The sequence below is a fragment of the Drosophila ananassae genome, chromosome 3R (genome assembly GCF_017639315.1).
Source record: "Drosophila ananassae strain 14024-0371.13 chromosome 3R, ASM1763931v2, whole genome shotgun sequence".
Lineage (NCBI taxonomy): Eukaryota > Metazoa > Arthropoda > Insecta > Diptera > Drosophilidae > Drosophila > Drosophila ananassae.
The window spans coordinates 12,404,002-12,425,035 of record NC_057930.1 but is presented as its reverse complement, the minus strand read 5'-3'; the positions used below and the strand labels follow the sequence as shown (position 1 = coordinate 12,425,035).

The 21,034-nt window shown below is 43.9% G+C and overlaps 4 protein-coding genes across 4 annotated transcripts; 3 read left to right on the top strand and 1 right to left on the bottom strand.

The window, feature by feature from the left end:
- Nucleotides 1-6,937: 6,937 nt before the first annotated feature.
- Nucleotides 6,938-8,741, top strand: LOC6503320 (protein disulfide-isomerase A6 homolog). The gene is made up of 2 exons (XM_001965367.4): nt 6,938-7,097; nt 7,162-8,741. The coding sequence occupies exons 1-2, from the start codon at nt 7,085-7,087 to the stop codon at nt 8,454-8,456; spliced, it is 1,308 nt and encodes a 435-aa protein (XP_001965403.1). The 5' UTR covers nt 6,938-7,084; the 3' UTR covers nt 8,457-8,741.
- On the bottom strand, nt 8,733-10,395 carry LOC6507575. The gene is made up of 2 exons (XM_001965366.4): nt 10,178-10,395; nt 8,733-10,099 (listed from the first exon to the last, which is right to left on the bottom strand). The coding sequence occupies exons 1-2, from the start codon at nt 10,215-10,217 to the stop codon at nt 9,753-9,755; spliced, it is 387 nt and encodes a 128-aa protein (XP_001965402.1). The 5' UTR covers nt 10,218-10,395; the 3' UTR covers nt 8,733-9,752.
- Nucleotides 10,396-11,215: 820 nt separating this feature from the next.
- On the top strand, nt 11,216-20,992 carry LOC6503321 (zinc finger CCCH domain-containing protein 18). Its single transcript, XM_014904890.3, has 3 exons — nt 11,216-11,356; nt 20,169-20,675; nt 20,737-20,992. The coding sequence occupies exons 1-3, from the start codon at nt 11,257-11,259 to the stop codon at nt 20,880-20,882; spliced, it is 753 nt and encodes a 250-aa protein (XP_014760376.1). The 5' UTR covers nt 11,216-11,256; the 3' UTR covers nt 20,883-20,992.
- LOC26514262 (protein chiffon) lies at nt 11,221-19,897 on the top strand. The gene is made up of 2 exons (XM_014905159.3): nt 11,221-11,356; nt 13,722-19,897. The coding sequence occupies exon 2, from the start codon at nt 13,741-13,743 to the stop codon at nt 19,006-19,008; it is 5,268 nt and encodes a 1,755-aa protein (XP_014760645.1). The 5' UTR covers nt 11,221-11,356; nt 13,722-13,740; the 3' UTR covers nt 19,009-19,897.
- Nucleotides 20,993-21,034: the final 42 nt, after the last annotated feature.

Genomic DNA, 21,034 nt, shown 5'->3' with positions numbered 1-21,034 from the left:
CTGGCTTAATGTGTGTGGGCGTTACGGCTGGTTAATTGCATTTGTCGCAGACTCTTTCTGCCAAAAGGCCAAAAACAAAAAGGGGTTAGTCGGCTTGCAATTACCAAAAGCTGTCGATTGGCTCGAGCTGTCACAGAGCCACGGAAATCAATTAAATCGGGCGAACCAAAACCGAAACGAAACGAACCGAAGCGCTTAGAGAGAAGGATTTTCAATTGAACTGGGACTTGGCTTGGTTTCTTGATTCTTGTAGAGAAAACTAATGAACTTATAAGCAATAAATTAATTATGAATAAATTGGGGCAAGTTTTAGTTAAGGATAATAAGCTTTAAACATCATAGTCCAAGTAGTTAAGATAGGATAACTAGAATAGATTGTAAAACAGCTAATATATAAGCCTAATTTTGGAAGTACGAAAAATCAAAGTATTATAACACCGATTTCCTAATCAACCCTTATTCCCACTCCTTCTTGCTTTCAAAAATCATTCCCCAACTCCGCAGAAATCATTCTCACATACTTGAAAACTATTTAAAGTTTATCTAAGTGAACAGTAGACTATAGAATCCGGTTCTGGTTATTTGTATGTCCACACAGAATATTCTCCATGGTGGTTGTACAATAGAAACAACACAAACTTTTGCATATGTTGAAATAATGAAATAACAAACAAAACAAGAATATCTCGAAGATGGTGAAAGGGTTGAGATGGAGATTTGGTTCTTCAGGGGTGGGGGAAATGAGTTTTTAATGTCCCAAAGGGGAATACATCGAGAATCTCCGGATAAAAGCATATATGTGGGATAGAGAGGGCTTCAGAAGCTGAACAGATTTAAAATACAAAGTAAACGGCGATTTGTTGTTATTGATTAGAGCGGACAGAGCCAGACGAAAACGTATGAGAGCTCATCCTTGGCTTCATCCTCCCAAGGCTTCCCAGTTTCCTCAAAATCCCTTCTACGATTTTCCTCGTGTTTCCCAAGACGACGATGCCCGCAAACTTGATGAGTATTTAAAAGTTTTCCATTGTGTGTTTGATGAATATTTAATTAAGCATAAAAGGAGCCAAGCAAGCTCAGTTCAAGGAAATGAAAAACTTGGCAAAGGGTTGTTACTTTTTCGTCCTGTATTTCCTTTTTTTTTCTCCAAAAAAAATATCCCTTTCTCCAACCCCTCCTGCCTCTTCCGGCAGAGTGTGGCGAGCTTAGGAGAAAGAATAAAACAAAATCAATTAACGCTTCCTGGTTCTGTTTTTTGCTTTTAGCAGGTTGTTTCTTTAAAATACTCTATCTTTTAAAAAAAAGGTATTTAAGCTCAAGCATGAAACTGAAGATTTTTAATATTTTGTTGGGGTTATTTTTCTAACACTTAATCACTATTTTAATAGTGGTATAGTGGTATAAATACTTATATGATTATTTAAATATATTAAACAAAAGATTAGTACTTATTATCAAAATTATCTGTAATTACAGATTTAGTTTTTATTAAGTAGCCTTTTTTATCAATCTACCTATAAAAATCCTTTTTATAATATCCTTCATCAATCTTTAGGAAAAATTTAGACAAAAAAAAACTTGTAGAGTATTTAAATGTGGTGTATTATAACCTTACCTTGTTCGAGTGTTTGTATTGTTTTTATTATATGAGTATTTTCCAAGTTATAACCAAAAGGCCGTGCTCAAAAGAGCAACGAAAATAATTAAATAGTAAAGAAGGCAGCTCGCCAAAGAAGCCCCCACATCCTTAAAATCCCCTCTTCCAGTAGAGACCAACCCACTGAACCCTTTGTGCCACTTTCTTCCATGCATTTTTTCCGCAACTTTCTTTCCTTTCTCTTCTCATCCTTTATTTTAATTTTTTGTATTTTTTGTTTGGTGGGCGAGGTCTCAAAGAAGCCCACAAATAGCCAAAAGCTAGCGAGTGTTGATGGCAGCAACAGAAATCCCTTTACGCGTCCCAAGCTCACATTTTATATATGCATATTCCTTCTTATATTAATTTGTTTTTCTTTTTTTTTTTTGTCGATTCTTGTGGGCGTTGGGAAAATTAATTAAAAATTAAATGAATGAACGAACGCTGGGATAATGAGCCCCTAAGCTGATTTTGCGCTTAAAAGTGTGCAATGGAAAAAATGTCGAGCTGCCCCGAGTATGGCATTCAATAACAATTCCCAACTTCCCAACATAGACCCACCCACTGGCCCACCTTCTGGTACAGGTACAGGTATTCTTCTCCCAACCCGGGGAAAGGAAAAACTTGCAATTTTTTGTCGCATTTTTTGTTGTTTATATTTTATTTTCGTTTAATATCGACAAAGCACCAACGAAACAGAAATAAAAGAAAGCCATGGCTATGGTGTGGGATGGAGAAGGTATACATTATAAAAAAAAAGAGAAGAGAACCTGGGAAACGTGGGGGAAATTTTCTTTAACGTAACAAAATATTTTTATAAAATAATCAAGTTTTCCTTTTTCGCTGTTTTGTTTGCTGCAAATTATTTTTAGCTTTACGGGCCAGGCGGTGTGAGGGGATCTGCAGGACGTTTTATGTGTTTGGGTGTAAATTAAAATTGTCGGCATTGCTCTTTTTTTTTTGTATAATGAGAAAAGAACAGGGGAGGAGAAAAACTCAATATTGAAAGACAAATCAAAAAATTAATTAATAACGGCAAAATATTTCAATGGAAAATGTAGAATAAAAGAGGAAACATTGATGAAAGAAAAGTAATTTAAAGGTAAGGGAAAGTAGAAACATAAGACCAAAAAAATAAAACAGATTCAGGTCAGGGACTAAGATTTTATTTCAATTAAATTAGCTTTGTCTAAGGACATGACCTTACTTTAAAAGATTTGAAAGTCAAATCCTTGCAAAGCAACCCCTATCCTTAACCGCAAAACCTCTTCTCCCTAAAAACCACTCGATTACCCCTCAACAAAACATGAACACTATCAAAAGACAATTACAATGCAATTATTGTTTCCATTCCACCCCCATCCCTGGGCAACCAGAAAACATTTTGAAAAGCTATTGAAAACTTTAATTGAAAATATCAAATTATTTTCGAGTTAGCGTCAGCATAAAAAAGCCAAAAACCGAGGCAAGTTCAATAAGATTGAAGGGGAAGAAATAAGATACCTATACCGAAGAGAAGAAGTGTTTTATATATATGTATATCATTAATTACGTAGCCAGATTCTAGTGGCGACAACTTTTGGCCGGATAAAAGGAAAGAAAGTTGCCGCAGAGAGTCGAGAGTCGGGGCCAAATTGTAATGAGTTGGCATTTTCTGAAATTGTCTGAGACACACAATCTTCCGCCTCTACAAACGGGGTCTCACCCCATTTACCTTACTGAAATATCTCGTTGTAAAGTAGCTGAAATGACATTAAAAAGGCAAAACCCAGCAAAAAGGACATCCACATCCTTATGGACACTAACCAGCCAGAAGGAGACACACACTCCAACCCACCCCAACACACATGTTGTTTAACCCGAGCTGGGGATAATTCTTCTCCAACCCCATTCTCCCACATCGTTTCATAGTTTACAATCTTATTATCTTGGCTTGGCATCTCAAGTCCTGTCCCCCCAAAACCGCCCACACACACACACACACACATTTTCCTAAGGCAATTAAAAATCTTCACACTGTCGTCGATGCGATGTCCTTTGCCAGTTTGTCCCCGTTTTTCTTCCTTTTTTGGTTGTTTTGTTATCCCCATGGCCCAACTTGATTTTGTTTATTAAACATATTTTGCATAAAATTCACTTTATTTGCAGTTTATTTCATAAGAAAATTATAAGGTTCAACACTCGGTCCCTTTTGAGAATCACGCCTGATAGTTTTTCCTCTTCAATCGTGTTCTCTTGGGGGATGGGATGGTGGAGTAGTGTACCTTATTCTTTGATTATGGTTGATCACGTTCTGTTGCAAAGTTTATTTGCTGGTGGAAGTGGATTGTTTAAATGGGTTTTGTGTTCTTGGCCGGAAACTTAAGGAGATAGACAATAAAGAGGGGATTATAAAATAGTTTATTGTTTCAAGAAACTTGATTAACAAAAATTACCACTCCTAACACCTTACAGATATTTAAAAAAAAATCTCTATAATTTTTTAACCAAATTGACTCCCTAAACAATATCCCAGTAATCCAATCTCCTCTACCCATCTCGAATTCCCATTCAACAGCTCCCACCACCATTTCGCGCCTTCTTATCTAACACATTCCCTTCAACGTAGTCTCTATCCCAGCTACCAAAATGCAGTCACACATGAAAAGCCCATAAAAATTGACAATAATAAGCCACATATCATCATTTCACTCTCCACACACATATGCCCAGACGTACGTACGTTCCACTCGATAAGAAGTCAGTAAGGCCTGCAAATCAACCAGAAATCAAGAACACTTTCCACCCATCCAACCCCACTCTGGGCGAAAACCGAAACCGAATCAAGAAGAAAATCCCATAAAAAAACAGTTCAATGATATAGAAAAATAGATAAAGTAAAATTTGCAAAAATAACAAAAAGAGAAAAGGGCCAAAGGAATACCCATGCAACTAGGGGGGAAATGGAAAATGGAAAGCGCGTGGCAGCGAATCAACTTTAAACTAAGCCGCCACCACAAGGCACTCGAGAATCAAACAAAAAAAAATTTGAAGGGTACTCTGATCTCCGTGGTGTTGTCAAGTGAATAATGGGACAAATCCGCAGAGTAAATATGACACGTTGCAAAATGGCATTTGGCGATAAAAAAAAGAATATCCGAAAGATACACAACAAAATACAAAATTTTATTCAAACCAAATGCAGAAAAAGGTTTGGAAAAAGTTTGAAAAAAGGAGTATTGAAACTTTGAAGTTTATACATAAGGAACTGATTCTTCAATCCTAATTATTAATAAGTATATTTATAATATTAAAATATTCAAATCCTCATATATTAATAAACTTTAGAAATAAACTATTTAGATAGACAGAAATCTTTAAATCAACCTAAATAAATTAACCTAATCCTATAGTTTCAAAACTTTAGAATTAACCTAATTTTTTGAGAGAAAGAAATCTTTAAAAAAAACCTAAAATTTGTTAAAGAAAAGAGCAGTAAATATTTTAAAGTGCACACACTCATAACCGCCCAAAATCTGAAAGGTTGATGTCACTGACAGACGCACATCCTTGCAGAAAGGTGTTTTGACAGGACGTCAGAATAAGTCAGAAGTGCAGACACAACAACAGGAGCCACCAGTTATATTTTTGGGGGTAACAAGGGGTTAATATTTTCGGCACACCCTTACCGTAGCATATCAATAAAAAGATCGCTCCGCTGGGCATAAGAATATTTGTTTGATAAGCCTGTAAGGAAAAAGTCACTACACAGAAAAGAACAAAGTTATTCAAGCACAAAAATATATAAATTTATAGTTAAATAAGTCTATTATACTTTATAGACTCACTGAAGACCCAATTTCTAATAAAACAATTTTTTATATATTTTTTTCAGTGTCAACCTTTTGCCCATTGACGTTAATACAAATATTACGCCTTTTTATGCTGAAAGCAAGAAGTGCAAACCAAATGTGGCATAAACATTACATTCGGCCTGGCAGAAAAGAAGGGTTGGCCACACCCACAACCTTTCTTTCGTTACAGCCCCAAGAAGTTATGACTATGTGTCATTGAATCTTTATGTGTGCATTCGATATGCATTAAAATTCAATAATCATAAAAATAACACACACAGATCGAAGAAGGGAAAGTTAGACCCTCTGGACTCCCGCCAATTAACCCTTGAATAGCATAGGGGGTGGGTGAAGTGTTGGGGGTTAGAGGGATTTACCAGAAAAGTAAATTGTTTTGCTCTGTCTTTCTGTGGCAATATGAACGTCACATAAATCTTGGCAACACTACTACTAAGTCGCTATTAAGTAAAATTGACCACATATTTTATCTCATATGCGCACGCAACAAACGAAGACCCCAACAAGGACGAAGGGGGCGCCTGAAAAGGAAGACAGTGGGTGGACTATGACTATGATACTGGACATTCTGGCTACCCCAAAACAAGGTATGAGTAAATTAAAGCAAAGCTAAAGGAAATACCAGGACAAATTAAACAATATCTTGGCAAAATAAGGGAAAGCATAAGAAATTGGAAAAATTTAATAACAAAATCTTTGACTTGCTAAAATATAATATAAAATAAAGTCTTTAAAAACCAATAATTTACGAATACTACCCAAATATTTTCTTAACAGGATTTATAAACTTTTCAAACAGCATAAAAAATTTGTAATATTCTGGAAAACAGAGTGTTTATCAGTATTCTTCAAAACGCTATAAATTTCAAAATTCAGTTTTCTCCTTCGGAGATTTAAGTGAATTGAGAAAGATTGCAAAATAATACGAATATAATTGAAATCTAAATTTATTTCCTCTTTGAAGAATTTTAAAATTTAAATTAACGTTGCCATACTTTCACAAACAGGTTCACGTTTGTTTATTAGTCTGGCACCATTTAATGCAAATGGCGATTTTTATTTTTTGAATTTACGCCAAATTTTTTTATAATAAACCGGTTAAACCTTAAATCTAGAAGTTTTAACACCACAAGAAACATTCATATTGATATTATAGCCCGCCTATTTAGCTGTTAGCATGTCAACATTTAAGCGATTTCAACTGTTTAAAAAATCCCTAACTTGTTTAGTTTTACGAGGCATCGGGAAGATATTAAAGCAAAAGCTTTTGGATATATGCAACATTTCAAACTTCGCCAACGATTTCCAAATATGTAAAATGTTAAAATCTGTGACCACACAAAAAAGCGCGCCAAAATATTTAAATTTTCAAGTTACATTAGAGATGAGCCATTGCCTTAGAGATGAGCAGTCAAGTCGAAGAGATGCAAGCACATCGCTAGCCGATAGTTCGCGTTTCTAGTGACGTGTACCTTCTTTTTGTTAAGAAATAAAAGCCGCATCTCACCGCTTCTCTATACTTAGTTAAAAAAGACCAAATCAATCTGAAAGATAAACAGCAGAGCGACACGTAAGCGCTACGCACATAAAAAACAGAATGCGACAGCTGTGTAAGTTTTCTCAAAAATGATTTTAATAATTGCGAATTGTTTTAATTTAAACTTTAATTTGCAGCGACCATTTTAATACTGGCTTTCATAGCCGGCTCAGCCTATGGCTTCTATTCCCCCTCAGACGGCGTTGTGGAACTGACGTCCTCCAATTTCGATCGGGAGGTGTTGAAAGACGACGCCATCTGGGTTGTGGAGTTCTATGCCCCGTGGTGCGGTCACTGCCAGAACCTGGTGCCGGAGTACAAGAAGCTAGCCAAGGCTCTCAAGGGAGTGGTTAAAGTGGGCTCCGTTAACGCTGATGCCGATAGCAGTCTAGGCGGACAGTTTGGTGTACGTGGCTTCCCCACCATCAAGATTTTCGGCGCCAATAAAAAGACGCCCACTGATTACAATGGCCAGCGGACGGCAAAGGCAATTGCGGAGGCGGCGCTAGCGGAAGCGAAGAAGAAGGTGCAGGCTGCTTTCGGCGGTGGTTCCAGCTCATCCGGCGGCGGTTCCAGCTCATCCGGCGATGATGTCATTGAACTTACGGAAGACAACTTCGACAAGCTGGTTCTCAACTCTGACGACATCTGGCTGGTGGAGTTCTTTGCCCCGTGGTGCGGCCACTGCAAGAATCTGGCCCCCGAATGGGCTAGCGCTGCCAAACAGCTCAAGGGCAAGGTCAAGTTGGGCGCCCTCGACGCCACCGCCCACCAGAGCAAGGCCGCCGAGTACAATGTACGCGGCTATCCCACTATTAAGTTCTTCCCGGCTGGATCCAAGCGTGCCAGCGATGCTGAGGAGTACAGTGGTGGACGCACTGCCTCTGATATTGTGTCCTGGGCTAGCGACAAGCATGTGGCCAATGTCCCAGCTCCCGAGCTGATCGAAATCACCAACGAGTCGACCTTTGATAGCGCTTGCGAGGGCAAGCCTCTGTGCGTGGTGTCCGTGCTTCCCCACATTCTGGACTGCGATGCCAAGTGCCGTAACAAGTTCCTCGACATTCTCCGCACCCTGGGAGAGAAGTACAAGCAGAAACTCTGGGGCTGGGCCTGGGCCGAGGGTGGTCAGCAGCCGGCACTCGAGGAATCCCTGGAAGTGGGCGGATTCGGCTATCCTGCCATGGCAGTTGTTAACTTCAAGAAAATGAAATTCTCCGTTCTGAAGGGTTCCTTCTCCAAGGACGGCATCAATGAGTTCCTGCGCGACATCTCCTACGGACGCGGCCATACGGCTCCCGTTCGTGGCGCCAAGAAGCCCGATATCGTTTCCGTGGATCCCTGGGATGGTAAGGACGGCCAGCTACCCACCGAAGAGGACATCGATCTTAGCGACATCGACCTGGACGACGTTGCTAAGGATGAGCTGTAGGAGATTAATCTCATACACCCCTTATACCATCAAGACTGTGCGGCTCAAGCTCAACTTTCCACTTACCGATAAAGAACATACTTGCATTCTGAATGATAATGATATTCTTAGGTCAGCCAGCGTATCTAAATCTAAATATAAATAATATTACGAGTACTATACTAGCACGTTTTTTGTCCTACCAATCCTCAAATAGATTGTATAGAATTGAAACCATCGAACATATGAATTTTGTACCACGAATTGAATAAACTGTGTAACAAAAAGTGGGAATTATTTAAATGATTTAAAATTGTATATATTTTATTTCGATTTTTGTAAAAATTCGCATAAAATGTCCAAAAAGGGGGTGTATATAAAGAAGTGAATTTGCTTAAATTCTAAATTTGACACAAAGTGTAAGTAATACACGATACTGTTCAGAAGCTAAATGCACAAATTCCATATTGCTTAATTCGACGGCAGAATCGGGGGCCTTAAACTATGATTGGCATTATATTTTATATTCAGTACTTGGTTTCGATCTATTTAAGTACAACCTGTGTGTGTTTTGGGGCGGCATTAAAATGCATTTTTTAATTGAAGTTATGGGCAATATTCGAGGCTAAACACCAGCACTTCCTCTGGTAATACGATCCAAGGCGAGCAGCGATTAAATTTGAAAACAGAAAGTCGGGCAAATTTCGTGAGATTTCTTATGAATCAGCCATGGACAACGTGACTCAATCGCCACACTTTGGCTTTGTCCAAAAAAAAATATACAATATCTGAGACCAGAAAAAAAGACGGCGAGAGGGACGGAACAAAGTGGTGTGTAAACGTTTTGGACAGTCGGACAGTAAAACTACCTGCATAAAAACGAAGGTAGAGGCTCAGGGGCCCAGGGCCAAGGGATGGAGGTCGGGCAAAACTTGTTGAGCCTGAGACTGAGCCTGGGATAGGGATTTATACAAGAAACAGATAAAGAAACAGTGGATGCGTAGGGAATACAATTTACAATTATGAATGATTAATTCCCTTTCCAGCGAACTGCTCGACTGGTTATGGCTACATTTAACACTAAAATACCTGACAAGAATCTACAATTTTTTATTTAAATAGATTAAGGTATTGTTTCTTTCTACATTTTTTGAGATATTCGATTGGATGTGTCAAGGATGGATTATCTGAAGGAGATAGATTCTTGTCAGATACTTGGGAACTTGAAATCGTTAAGCATAATTATGCTTTCGTTACTCGCAGTATGTCAAAGTCTTTTTTTTTAAGTACAACTAAGTCGGAGGCCTAGATCGTAAATCAGGCCAGTTGATGGTGGTGCTTTTGATCCGGATAGTTCTCTATAGATTGGATGGAACGCGAAGTGGCCGCCGTAATGGTGGAGGACACGTCCATGAAGCGATACTTCTTCTCGTCCCGACAGAGCAACGGGTAGCAGATGATGCCGTAGTAGAAGACCAGGCATACAACTATCACCGTGAAGATGATGGCGATAATGCCAAATGTCGAGATTCCGGCCCGACTGTCCAGATACTCCTTTGGCGTCGGCGGGGGCGTGGTGGTGGTGGTGGGCGCCTCGGTCGTTTTGTATCTCCTTCCATAATTACTTCTCCCTGCGCTCGCACTGGAAATCAGGCAACTGGAAGCTGCAATACCAGATCACACGAGTATCTCATTAATATCTCGAAAATCTGTCCCACATTCTCCACGCGAATATCACTCACCTAAGAACAGCAAGCAAAGCAGGTACGCACAGCGAGACATTTTATAAAAATACGATCGGACCGAGTAGCGTTCGTTTCTTTCTTTTTTTTTTTCTATCTTTATCCACGCAAACGGGACGCAGTCGCAGAACAGAGAAACCGAGAAAATCAGAGCAGACCAAGCAACAATGAAAAACCTTTCGCTGTGTAGGTGGCAGCGATGGCAGATCCTAACTATCGATAACTCAGCTGCGACCAGTCACGACATTTATAAGACAAGGTTTTTTTTTAACTTTTGTGCTATAAACTAGGTAGATTCTATTACAAATACTTCATTTCTTACATCTAGAAGGTAGATTATAATACAAATGACTGTCAAGAAGACTTGAAATAAATCGTGACTGTTCACCACAGTACCTCGGCCATATCCAACACCAATGTTGACCATCCCTAGCCACCACTCTCATGACCACTGCCTATCGATAACACGACGAAAAAATTGTTGGTCGAGCGTGTGTGCGCTGCTCTGTTCGTGTACACTTTATTTTCAATTGGTGAAAATTGTTATAAAACTAGCTGGAAAACATGTGAAAATTGGAAAAGTCCATTACCACTCTCGAACTGTGCGCGCACAACCAAATTGGCGACGCCCTGCTAAAGTACAAGGGGTGAAAATCATTAAAATAACAAAGGCGTATGCAACGGAACGATAGACGCTGCTCGCTCACCACCCGATCGTTCCAATACAGTTGTGTGTATATTTAGCGTTGCAACTAATTAATTCGACGCAACTAAATGCAAGTAAAATACGGCCAACGCGGTGCCAACGGACAACAAAAAGAAAAAAAAAACCGAACAAAAGTACAGTGAAAATTTTTTGTCGATTGTCGGCGCACGAAGCAGTAGCTAAAGGAGAAGAAGAAGAGGCAGTGTAGCCAGAAACGAAACAAACGCGAAAGAGAAACGACAAGAAACGGGGTGCATATGTATATATATGTATGTGTGTGTGAGTGAGTGTCGTGTATGTGAGAGTGGAATATAAACAAAAAATTAACAATACGAGAATCGGTATCGGAACAATTGGCGAAAAGTCATAGAAAATGTCACATTTGCCTTTAGATGCACGGGCCATACTGCAGCACCTAAATGAATTAGGCTATAGGAATATAACCGCCGAGCAACTCCGTGAATTTCTGAAAGGTAAGTTTAGATTATGTCTATCCTTCCCCTCTCCCTCCCCCTCCCAGCCTGTGTGTGTGTTTGTGTGCGAATGTTTTGATATTTAAGTTTTATTTTCTTCACAGTTTCGACTTTTCGGCTAAATTTCAAACGATTCGTCACCATTTTTATTTATTTTATTTTATTTTTTTTTGTTGTTATTTGTTCCCTGTGCCCGCTGCCAACGAACGTACGTGTAAAGCGCAGGAGAGAGAGGCAAGCTACAGCAGAAATACAGTGCAATGGAATAAAGAAAAACAAAAACGAGTATTACTCGGAAATAATGTGAATAACACACACGAGACTGACTGAGAAATAATACGGTGGCGAGGTAGATACTTCAACTACATATGGCTCTACTGGGCAGGCACCACAGTGGTTGCTGCTGCTGCCACACACACACTCTATACACACACCACATACTATATGGGGGGGGAAAATAATCGAACAATCAGCAAAACCGGCAACCCAGGAGAACAAAAACAAACAACAACTATACGTTTCCAGGGCACATTTCTAGACAGAAAATATTTTTCAAACACATGGCAGCCGAGTGACCACTGTAGGAAGACATTGTTTTCATACCCTTACAGTGGATACTACAGTTAATATAATAATTTGTTAATTATAAATAAAAAAATAAATAAATGAGCTATAAAATGTAAACTATCTGATAGATACTTTTGTGGTAAATAGACCAGAACCAGAAACCAGTTCTAAATAGATAAGAATTTTATTGGAACCAATTTTGAAAGTGTATTTAGAGCTTTGGCGTGTAAAGTTTTGCCTCTCGTGGTTTTTGTTGTTGCTTGTTGCCCTGGGCCTGCTTTTCTGCTTGTTTGTATCTTCCACTGTTCGTGTATCTGTGTGAGAGTTTGTGTGTGTGTGTATTTCGGCCTCCACCGCATTGTCAGCTTCATCCGCGACTTCACATGAATTTTGTTTTTTTTTTCCACAAACGTAGAAATTTATGTACTGCGTGTGTGCCTCTGCTTTTTCCCTTTTCTGTTGCCGCTGCTGCTGCTGTCGGTCGTGTTCTCCCTCCTCCCTCGGTATCTTTGAGTTTTGTGCGTTTTTTTCCATTTGCTCTTATTTTATTTCGTGTGTGTGTTATTTTTTGCCGTCTTCGTTTTCTTATTATCATTTTGTTGTTGTTTTTGGTTGCTGGTGTTGCTGCTGCTTCTGAGGGTTGCCACTCGTTGTTCTCCCGCATTCCTCTTTGCTACTAACTTTCGTGTTGTAATGGAAAAAAAAAATGGTGGTGGAGATGGAGGGGAAAAAGTGCCAGCGCAGCTTGCTGATTTGCTTGATTTTCAGGTTATATGTCGATTTTGGGGCCTTTTGGGCAGTTCATTTGCATAGGAGTGGGTGGGCAGGGGGTTGCCAGATACCTTTAAAACCTAATTGATATCGGTCATCGGTCTTTATGCCTTTGCCAGCTCATTCGCATTCTTTTTTAACGAATATGTGGGACATAACGAAACCCGATAAGCAATGACCCAGAACAAAGGATAAAAACAAAAGACTTGAAAAGGGGGAAAACAAAAATTTTTAGATTACAATTAAATCATAGTTCTCATTAAGTTTTAATATAAATTATTTAGTAAAATATTTTTATGATTAGGATTAATGAATATTAATTTTTTTTTTATATTTCGCAAAACTATTTTTTTTAAATTCTTTTTGATTGTTTTGCTAATAGATCGTAACCTATTAATTTTAATATTAAAACTGGATTTTAATCTCCTGCTTTGGCAGATGTATCATCACTATCTATTACCAAGTGGCAACGTGCTGGCACTTTTACCCAATCTGGTAGCCCTCTATTGCCGCACAGCTGCTTCTTCTTCTTCTTCCACCCGCTTGGGTTGGTTGATAGTCGTCCCATTTTTAGTTTGGAATTAAAATAATATTAACTCACACTCGACACACGATGGGATGTTGAGAAATACATACCGAAATGCAGTGGAATGCAATTATTGATTTGATTTGTGTGTATCCGAATGCAAAATTGCATAACCCACGCAAGCCAGGAGCAAGAAGAAGCAGACGCGGGAGGACCTCCGGGCAGTGATTTATAACTGTTCTTCCTTATTGTATTTTTTTTTTTTTCGCGGCAAAGGAGTTATTAAATGCGGTTGGTTTTAAATAAAATAACTAAATAAATAATACAAAGTATTAGTTTTTTTTGTTAAAAAATTGTAATTAAATATTTTAAACTAAATTCCATAAAATATCCTCTTCCTATGTGGACTTGGTTTTTGCATTACAAGTAATTAATTGTCTCTTGTCTCCACTCTTTTCTTTCTCTATTCTGGGTTCTTGGGACTCCTGACTGACTGTGCAGCTAATTTGCGCCAGAAGGTATGCAACCGCAGTCGGACAAACAAGGCGCCAGCAGACTCGCAACAACAACTAGCCACGCAACACCAGCAGCAACATCAGCAGCAGCAGCAGCATCGTCAGTAACAACAGCAACCAAAACAACAACACCACCTAAAGTAAAGGTCATCAAAAGCAAACGGCCGCTGTGTCACTTCAAGTTCTATTTGGATATTTGTGACCATCAGCTCGCCACTCGCATCGAGTCGGATATCAAGGCATTGGGCGGTCACCTCGAGTTCTTCCTGAGCGACAATATCACACACTTTATCACCGACAAGCCGGAGGTCGGTAGCGGTAGCCAAACAGGACACAGAACACCTGGTACACCATCCACACCTGGTACACCCACCAGCCACTATCAGGACGATGGATGTTCGTCGGCCCGAAAACCGAATCAGCGGCAATCACGTGCTGATGCCATACTAAGTCGCGTCCGCAGGACAACAGTTGGGGTGCCCAGTGGCGGTGTCAATACCACACCCACAACATCCATCAAGCGTAGCTATACCATCTGGCAGACGGACTACGCCCAGCGTTTCATAAAGCGCATCCAAACCGAACTCAAGCAGTACTTGTACGGTAAGAAGGAAAGCGGCAGAGCAGGAGCGGCAGGATCGGGTTCAGGCACTGCAACAGGTAGCCCCCATCACATTCAGCTGAAGAAGCAGTATGTGAAGATCGAGTCCGTGAAGCGAAATTATCGGCCGTACTATCATCTGATTAAGCAGCCAGACGACTGGCCAAAGATCGACTTAAGCAGCGAGGACGGCGCCTTTCGACTGCTAACCAAGTCAAAGACAAAGGAGAAGAAGGAACAGGAGCAGAGCATGACCCGCAAGTCCCAGGGCTCGCGCACATCCCAGAAAGACAAGGAAAAGATACCCCAGCATCCGGCCTTGCAGCAGCTGAAGAAGCAATCGACTCTCCCGCCGAATAGTCCTCGATCCAACCTACGGGAGCCGAAGGATTCTAGCGAGAAACAGGGTGGAGTGTGCGAGATCTGTAAGCTAGAGTACGACACTCTGAACATTCATCTCCAGAGCAAGGATCACGAGCTGTTTGCCAAGAATTCGGAGAATTTCCTGGCATTGGATAGCCTCATAAGCAGTTCGGCGGATGTGAATCGGTTCCTGGCAGAGCAGCCGCCCGTTGAGAGTGATCTGGACATGGATGTGGACGAGTCAATGAGTAATGAGGAGCAGAAGAGGCCATCGCCAGCGTTGCGGGAGAGATCCAAGCGTATAACCAAAGGCAAGCATTCGTCGGAAAAGTTCCAAGCATCGGCTGCATCCCCGCAGACGCCTTCGCCCGGAGGCGCCAGTGCCGGAAGTGGCAACAGCGGAAAGAAACAGCAAGCTGGAAGTCTATCGGAGCTCCAGCGCCAGGTGCATCCTACAACGGCGGCCGCCACTCCCACCACGACTACTGGGCGGCGGAAAACCCAGAACTCCGGGCTGTCGCCGCCAATTAGAGCCATGTTGCCGCCTTCCTCGCTGTACAAGGTGGTGGAGACTCGCGAGGAGTGCGCCACTCCGCCGCGAAGAGGCAGGCCCGGCGGCAACCAGGTGGATTCCCCCTCCCTGATAGTCAAGTTCCAGAAAGTCCGGCAAACGGAGCTGCAGCGCTTAAATGGCGAGGCAGAGAACTTCATGTTTCCACGGACGACGGCGTCCACGACGAGGAGCAGCAGTGAGCTGCCCACGGACATCGACAGGCAAACCACTTCGGATGTGAGGGGCAGGTGCAGCATCTCCTCGGCCAGCCTGGACACCAGCACCAGCGAAGCGGAAACAAAAGAGTCCTCCGGCCTACATAACACTAGTATACGGAAGAGGGCCCAGGCCGTGGGAAGGAGGAGAAAAGCGGGAGGTGGAGGCAGTGGACAAGAGGTGCTCCAGCGCCAGTTGTCCACCGGGAGCAGCAGTAGCAATAGCAACCAGCAGCGCTTTCCGAGCGCCCCCATCCAGCCAGAGGAAGAGCCCAAGCCGGAGAAGCCACAGCCGCAGCTAAAGATGAAGATGAAGCTGAAGGTGAAGCAGGAGCAGCAAATGGTGGCCACCAGGAAGAGTAGTCGGACTGCCACCGCCATTGTGACAGCCGCCACTGCCAGCAGTCGTCATCAGCAGCAGCAACTGAGGCAGACATCCAGCCGGAAATGGGCCAGCAAACTGGAGGATCGGATGGGGGAATCAGAGAAAGCAAAGACAAAGCAAAAGGAAGTTGAAGCTCCAGCTGAGACGGAACCAGAGTTCGAAGAGGTGCTGTTGGAGGACCTCGAGGATGAGTTGGAACTGGATCTGGAGAGCAGCGTGTCCTCGGAGGGCAGCGATGAGGACTACATAGCCACCAAAAGTACAGCCACGACAAAGGCCCGGAAACCTGCCGACACCAGGGAGCAGAGGGCGGCCAGGCGGCGCTCGAGGTTAACCATAAATCGGAGTGCCGGCGAGGTGGAGCCGGTGGTGGAAGCGAAGACATCGCCCACACGACCAGCCCCCAAGTCGGCGAGCCCAGCGAAGGCGGCCAAGGGCAGGCCACCGAAGAACAAAGCTCCACCGGTGGATCTCATCTTCGACTGCGCCAAGAGCGAGCGATTGCAGAAGATGAAGTACACCTTCGAGTCCCTGCCCAGCGGAGAGCTTTGGAATCGGGTGTTTCTGCGTCAGGATGCGGGCGAGGAGCACTACTTTACGTATTATGGCAGCACCCGCTACCGGAAGTTGCCCTACGAAATGGGTCCCATACCCATGGCCCGAACCTTGCCGGCTCACACCTGCTCCTTGTGCCGGGATGGCAGCGAGGGGAAGGCCGAGGTGGAGGCAGTGCCAGAGAAGCAAGAGGAGCAGACGCCCCAGACGAAGAAGGAAGTGAAGACGGAGGACGATGACCAATCTCCGTGCACGTCCTCCGTCTACAAGCACAAGAAGCTGCACCTCCTCCAGCGTTACCAACAGGAACAGGAGCAACTCCAGCAGCAGCAGCAGCTGGAAGGCCATCCCCTAGCCACTGCCATAGCCAAATGTGATAGCAAGGCCAGCACGCCGGAGCTCCTCGAACGGGAGTTCGCCTCGGGTTCTCTGGGGGATCGGGTGCAGTTGATAGAGCGGGTTCGCAGCACCTCCAGTTCCAGCTGCAGCAATAGCCAAAAAAGCGGCATCACTTGCCGGAACAAGCAGCTGGCCAGGATTGCCGAGCTGCCGCCGAGGAAATCGCCGCGGGAGCACGCTTCCACCCTGGCCCTGGTCAGTTGCATCATCCGTCAGCGGCAGGACTCGCAGAGTAAAACGAACTCCGAGGCTGAAGAGCCGCCCCCTCCACCCGTGGTTGCGCAGCCGCCCAAACTGAAGACGCCCCTGAAGCAGGAGCCCGTGGTGGCGCCAGCATCGCCGCGAACCACCCGGTCCCAGGCCGCCACTCCCGTGGAGGAACTGCGCTTTGCCACCGAAATCAGCGAGACTGTGAAGCGGATGCGGCGTGGCCAGAACAAGTACGATCATTCCCCGCCAGCTCCCGTGCCAGCCACGGCGTCACCCATCCGGAGTCGCCGCATTCCGCCCTCCACCGCCAATCAGAGCTACAGCCACAGTTACTCCCGCCGCTTGGAATTCGCCGCCTCCACGGCGAACCGACGGGAGGCGAAGGCTTCGCGGAAGAGAAGGGTCAACGTCCAGGGTACCGGTTGTGTTGGGCGGCCGCCACAACAGACCGTTCAACAGCAGCCAGGTGTCGGGTCGTTCCGGGGAGTTCGCAAGCTCCCGAGTAAGAAGGGTGTGCTCGAGTACGAGATGGAGTCGTCCGCCTTCAAAGCCCTGGATCAGGCAATGCAGTACAGTAATCCCGGGTTGGCTGCCTGGCAGCTAGACAAATACCTGGAGCTGGCTGGCCGGGAATACGATCTAGAGATCGAAGAACCTTCTTCGTCATCGTCGGGAGTGGAGGCCCAGGAGAGGCAATCCAATCCGCAGACACCTCCGCCCACCGATTGCTTCACCAGCGAGTTCGACCTTTGCGACTTGCTCTTGGGCAGTGCGGGCAGTGGAGATGATGAGGAGGACCCGGCCAAGGGCGGTCTGCCGGGCACCAGTCGGCGGATGAACAACAGCCTGAACCTGTATTCCAGTTACTACAAAAAGCGGAAGAGCTTGAAGTCCAACCGCACCGGCTGGCCGAAGGCGCACAGGCGACGCAATGCTGGGGGATTTGGCGGTAATCGTTCCATGCCTGAAGAGAGGATCAACTTCCAGAAGATGGGCCTGGTGGAGATGCGACCCATTAAGCAGGAGCCAATGGAAACGGAGGAGGAGCAGACCACCACCACGACCACTACTACATCGGCCACCCGGGAAAAACTGTTGAGCAAAGAGGATGAAGATGATGAGGGTGGTGGTGGAGATCCGGAGGGAGATGAAGGCGGAGGTGGGCCGGGGAGAACGGCAGATGGGAAGCAGAATCCTCGAGAAGGCGCCGTCATGACGCCACCGGCCACCGACGTGGATGATACGGCCGACAATGAGCCGGAGCCCGAGGCGGATGAAAACGAAAGCCTGCCCGAGGAGGATGAAACGATGGCCGACTCGGTGGATCAGCAGCAGGACGATGAGGCGGAAATCGAGGCCACTGATGCGGATGTCGAGGAGGAGGACGAGGAAGAAGAGGAGGATGTGTTCGAGGATGCCTTCGAGGAGCAGGAGACCAGCGGCAAGGCCAAGGAAGAAGGGGAGCCGGTCGAGAAGAGAGCCCGAATACCCTCGATATCGGTGACTACGCCACCGGAGGACCGTTCCACACCCGGCAAGAAACTGCTGCTCACCCTGCACAACGGCCAGCGCCTCCAGGCCACCTCCACGCCCAGTTCCGGCCAGGTTCAGAGGCGGACGCCCCAGCTGAATGGTAGCCTCGGCAGTTGCATATCGCCAAGCGAGAAACTGGGAGACAACTCTGACATCTTCACCGTCTCCTCGGATGGTCTGGACACCGATCTGGATCTGAGCAACACCCAGGCGGGCGACTCCCACGAGCACTGTCCCCACCAACAGCAGCAGCAGCCACAACAGACGACACCAAAGCGGAAGTTCGACATCTCCAAGTATGCGCCGCCGAACAATGGGAAGGCGGCCAGCAGTTGTGCGGCGGAAGCTGCCACCGCGGCGGTCAAATCCCTGGCCATTTCGCAGTTCCTCAAGAAGGAGGTGCGTGTCACCTGCCGGCGGCTGCGGGCACCGTTTCGGCGATTTCGTTACCGTCGCTGAGCCATCGGATCAGCTCCATCATCCACCATCATCATCATCATAATAGTCCTGCCCATTTGGGGGGCAGGTCATCACGGTCATCATTCAGCACCAATCACTTTTTAGACTTTAGTGTGTACAGAGACGATAAGTTTCAGTTTATAGGTATTTTTAGGCCACAATTCCCTCCAAAAAAGCGAGTACTCTGTTCCCAATTCAATTTTCGGATTAAATTTGGCGAAATGGGAAGTTGGAAATTGGAAATTATAATGTTACTTTATCACTGCCATTACGATTTTTTTGTTAAATATTAAAATCAATTCGATGCAGAGTCTCCAAAGGTTTTTATTTATTTTTGTCCATTTTTTAATTTTTAATAATAAACAAAACTATTGCTATTGTTAGTCGGAAATGAAGTGGGAACAGATCCCGACCCATCCATCAACATCCAAAATTTAGCATAATTTCAACTCACAAACAGAAAAGCAAAAAAATCACACACAGCGATACGTAAATAAGTCTTAGTTTAATATTAGTTTAGCTCAAATACCCTTTCCCCTAAATACAAATACAAAAAATTAAATGCAAAAAATGCACATTAACTATTTCGGACAATTCCAAAAAAGAACTTCTCATTTTCAAATCCTAGCTATTAAGTAGTAAAGATCCTTTTTTTCGTTTCTATTTCCAAATGTTTTTATTATTATTTTTTAGCCATGTACTAATATCAAGTCAACGCTCAAAAAAAAAAATTAAAGAAAGGCGAAAGTAAACTACTATGTAACAGAAATAAAAAATAAATTAAACTTAATACAAAAAAAAAACCAAAAGCAATTGTAAAAATATTAAAACAAAGAGTAAATTATATTATTAAATATTCAATTAAAAATACACGATAGTTTTTATTCAACTGGCAGAACTTTTAAATTATTTTTTATCCAAATTGGAAGTTAAAATTATTTATTTGGCCTAGTTTTTTTTAGATTTGAAATTTATTAAAATTGGCAAAAGATTTAAGTTGAAAATTTTAGAAAAATGATTTTAATTCTGGGTTTCTATCTGCTCCTTCCACCTTTCTCCATCCTGCACCGGTCGCCATCTCATCCATATGTTCACCCCCCTTCTTCCCACCTCCCTGCTAATGACTTTCTGATCTCTGATCCGATCCCATCCCGATATAGACTTGCGCAAGCTCATCAAGTATGAGGAGCGTCTGGCGGAGAACGCAAAGGAGGACAATTTCAGCAGCCTGCATAAGCGCAGCACCGCCAGCTCACGTGCCAAACTAACCGGAGACCGGGACAGGGACAAGGATAAGGATAAGGAGAACTCGGCTCCCGCTACCACGTCGTCATCGTTATTCGTGAAGGAGAAGGAGTTCAAGACTGATCGGGAGGACACACGTTCGGAAGGTGGTGCTGGCTTCGATGACCTGGCACGTCTCTTCCGCGAGAAGCTACTGATGGATGCCTCCATTCCGCCGGTTGTTCCCAAGCAGAGCACGAAGCAGACCATGGCCAAGTCGGAGCCAGTCAGCCGCAGGCGTAGCCGGAGCTCATCGCGTTCCGGCAGGCAGCCACCGCCGTCTAGTGGCGAATCGGAAGCCAATGCTGGAGAACGTCCCAGGGCCCAAAGACGTCGCCGTAGCAGGTCTCGTGCTCGCAGTGCCAGTCGTGGATCTTCAACAGGTGAGGGCAATGGATAGTATGATATTTTGGAAATATTTTAAACTCTTTTTTTTCTTTTCAGGACGTCGCAAGAACCGATACACTGATCCGGTGGCACTTTACCAATACTACCAGAAGGAGTGGGCCCACTTCCGAGGCCAAATTCCCGGCGAGCTTCCCAAGCTGAGCTCCCGATTCGGAGCCCGCCATCGGCTGGATCCGAAATGATGATAATTTTCAAGACAATTCCTATAGACACTCATCGATTCCACTATTCTGTATTTATTTCGATTCATTCTTCAAATTCAAATATATGTTGGAAAATTCTTATTTGTAAATTGCTGTTTTGTTTCAAACAAAAAATTCTCTCAATGTTTTGG

Excerpts from the sequence above, each read along its gene's own strand:
- LOC6507575 (XM_001965366.4), bottom strand. The coding sequence starts at position 10,217 with ATGTCTCGCTGTGCGTACCTGCTTTGCTTGCTGTTCTTAG. Across the intron at positions 10,100-10,177 it reads GCTTTGCTTGCTGTTCTTAG|CTTCCAGTTGCCTGATTTCC; the intron begins GTGAGTGATATT and ends CTGGTATTGCAG.
- LOC6503321 (XM_014904890.3), top strand. The coding sequence starts at position 11,257 with ATGTCACATTTGCCTTTAGATGCACGGGCCATACTGCAGCACCTAAAT. Across the intron at positions 11,357-20,168 it reads ACTCCGTGAATTTCTGAAAG|ACTTGCGCAAGCTCATCAAG; the intron begins GTAAGTTTAGAT and ends ATCCCGATATAG. Across the intron at positions 20,676-20,736 it reads CAGTCGTGGATCTTCAACAG|GACGTCGCAAGAACCGATAC; the intron begins GTGAGGGCAATG and ends TTTTCTTTTCAG.
- LOC26514262 (XM_014905159.3), top strand. The coding sequence starts at position 13,741 with ATGCAACCGCAGTCGGACAAACAAGGCGCCAGCAGACTCGCAACAACA.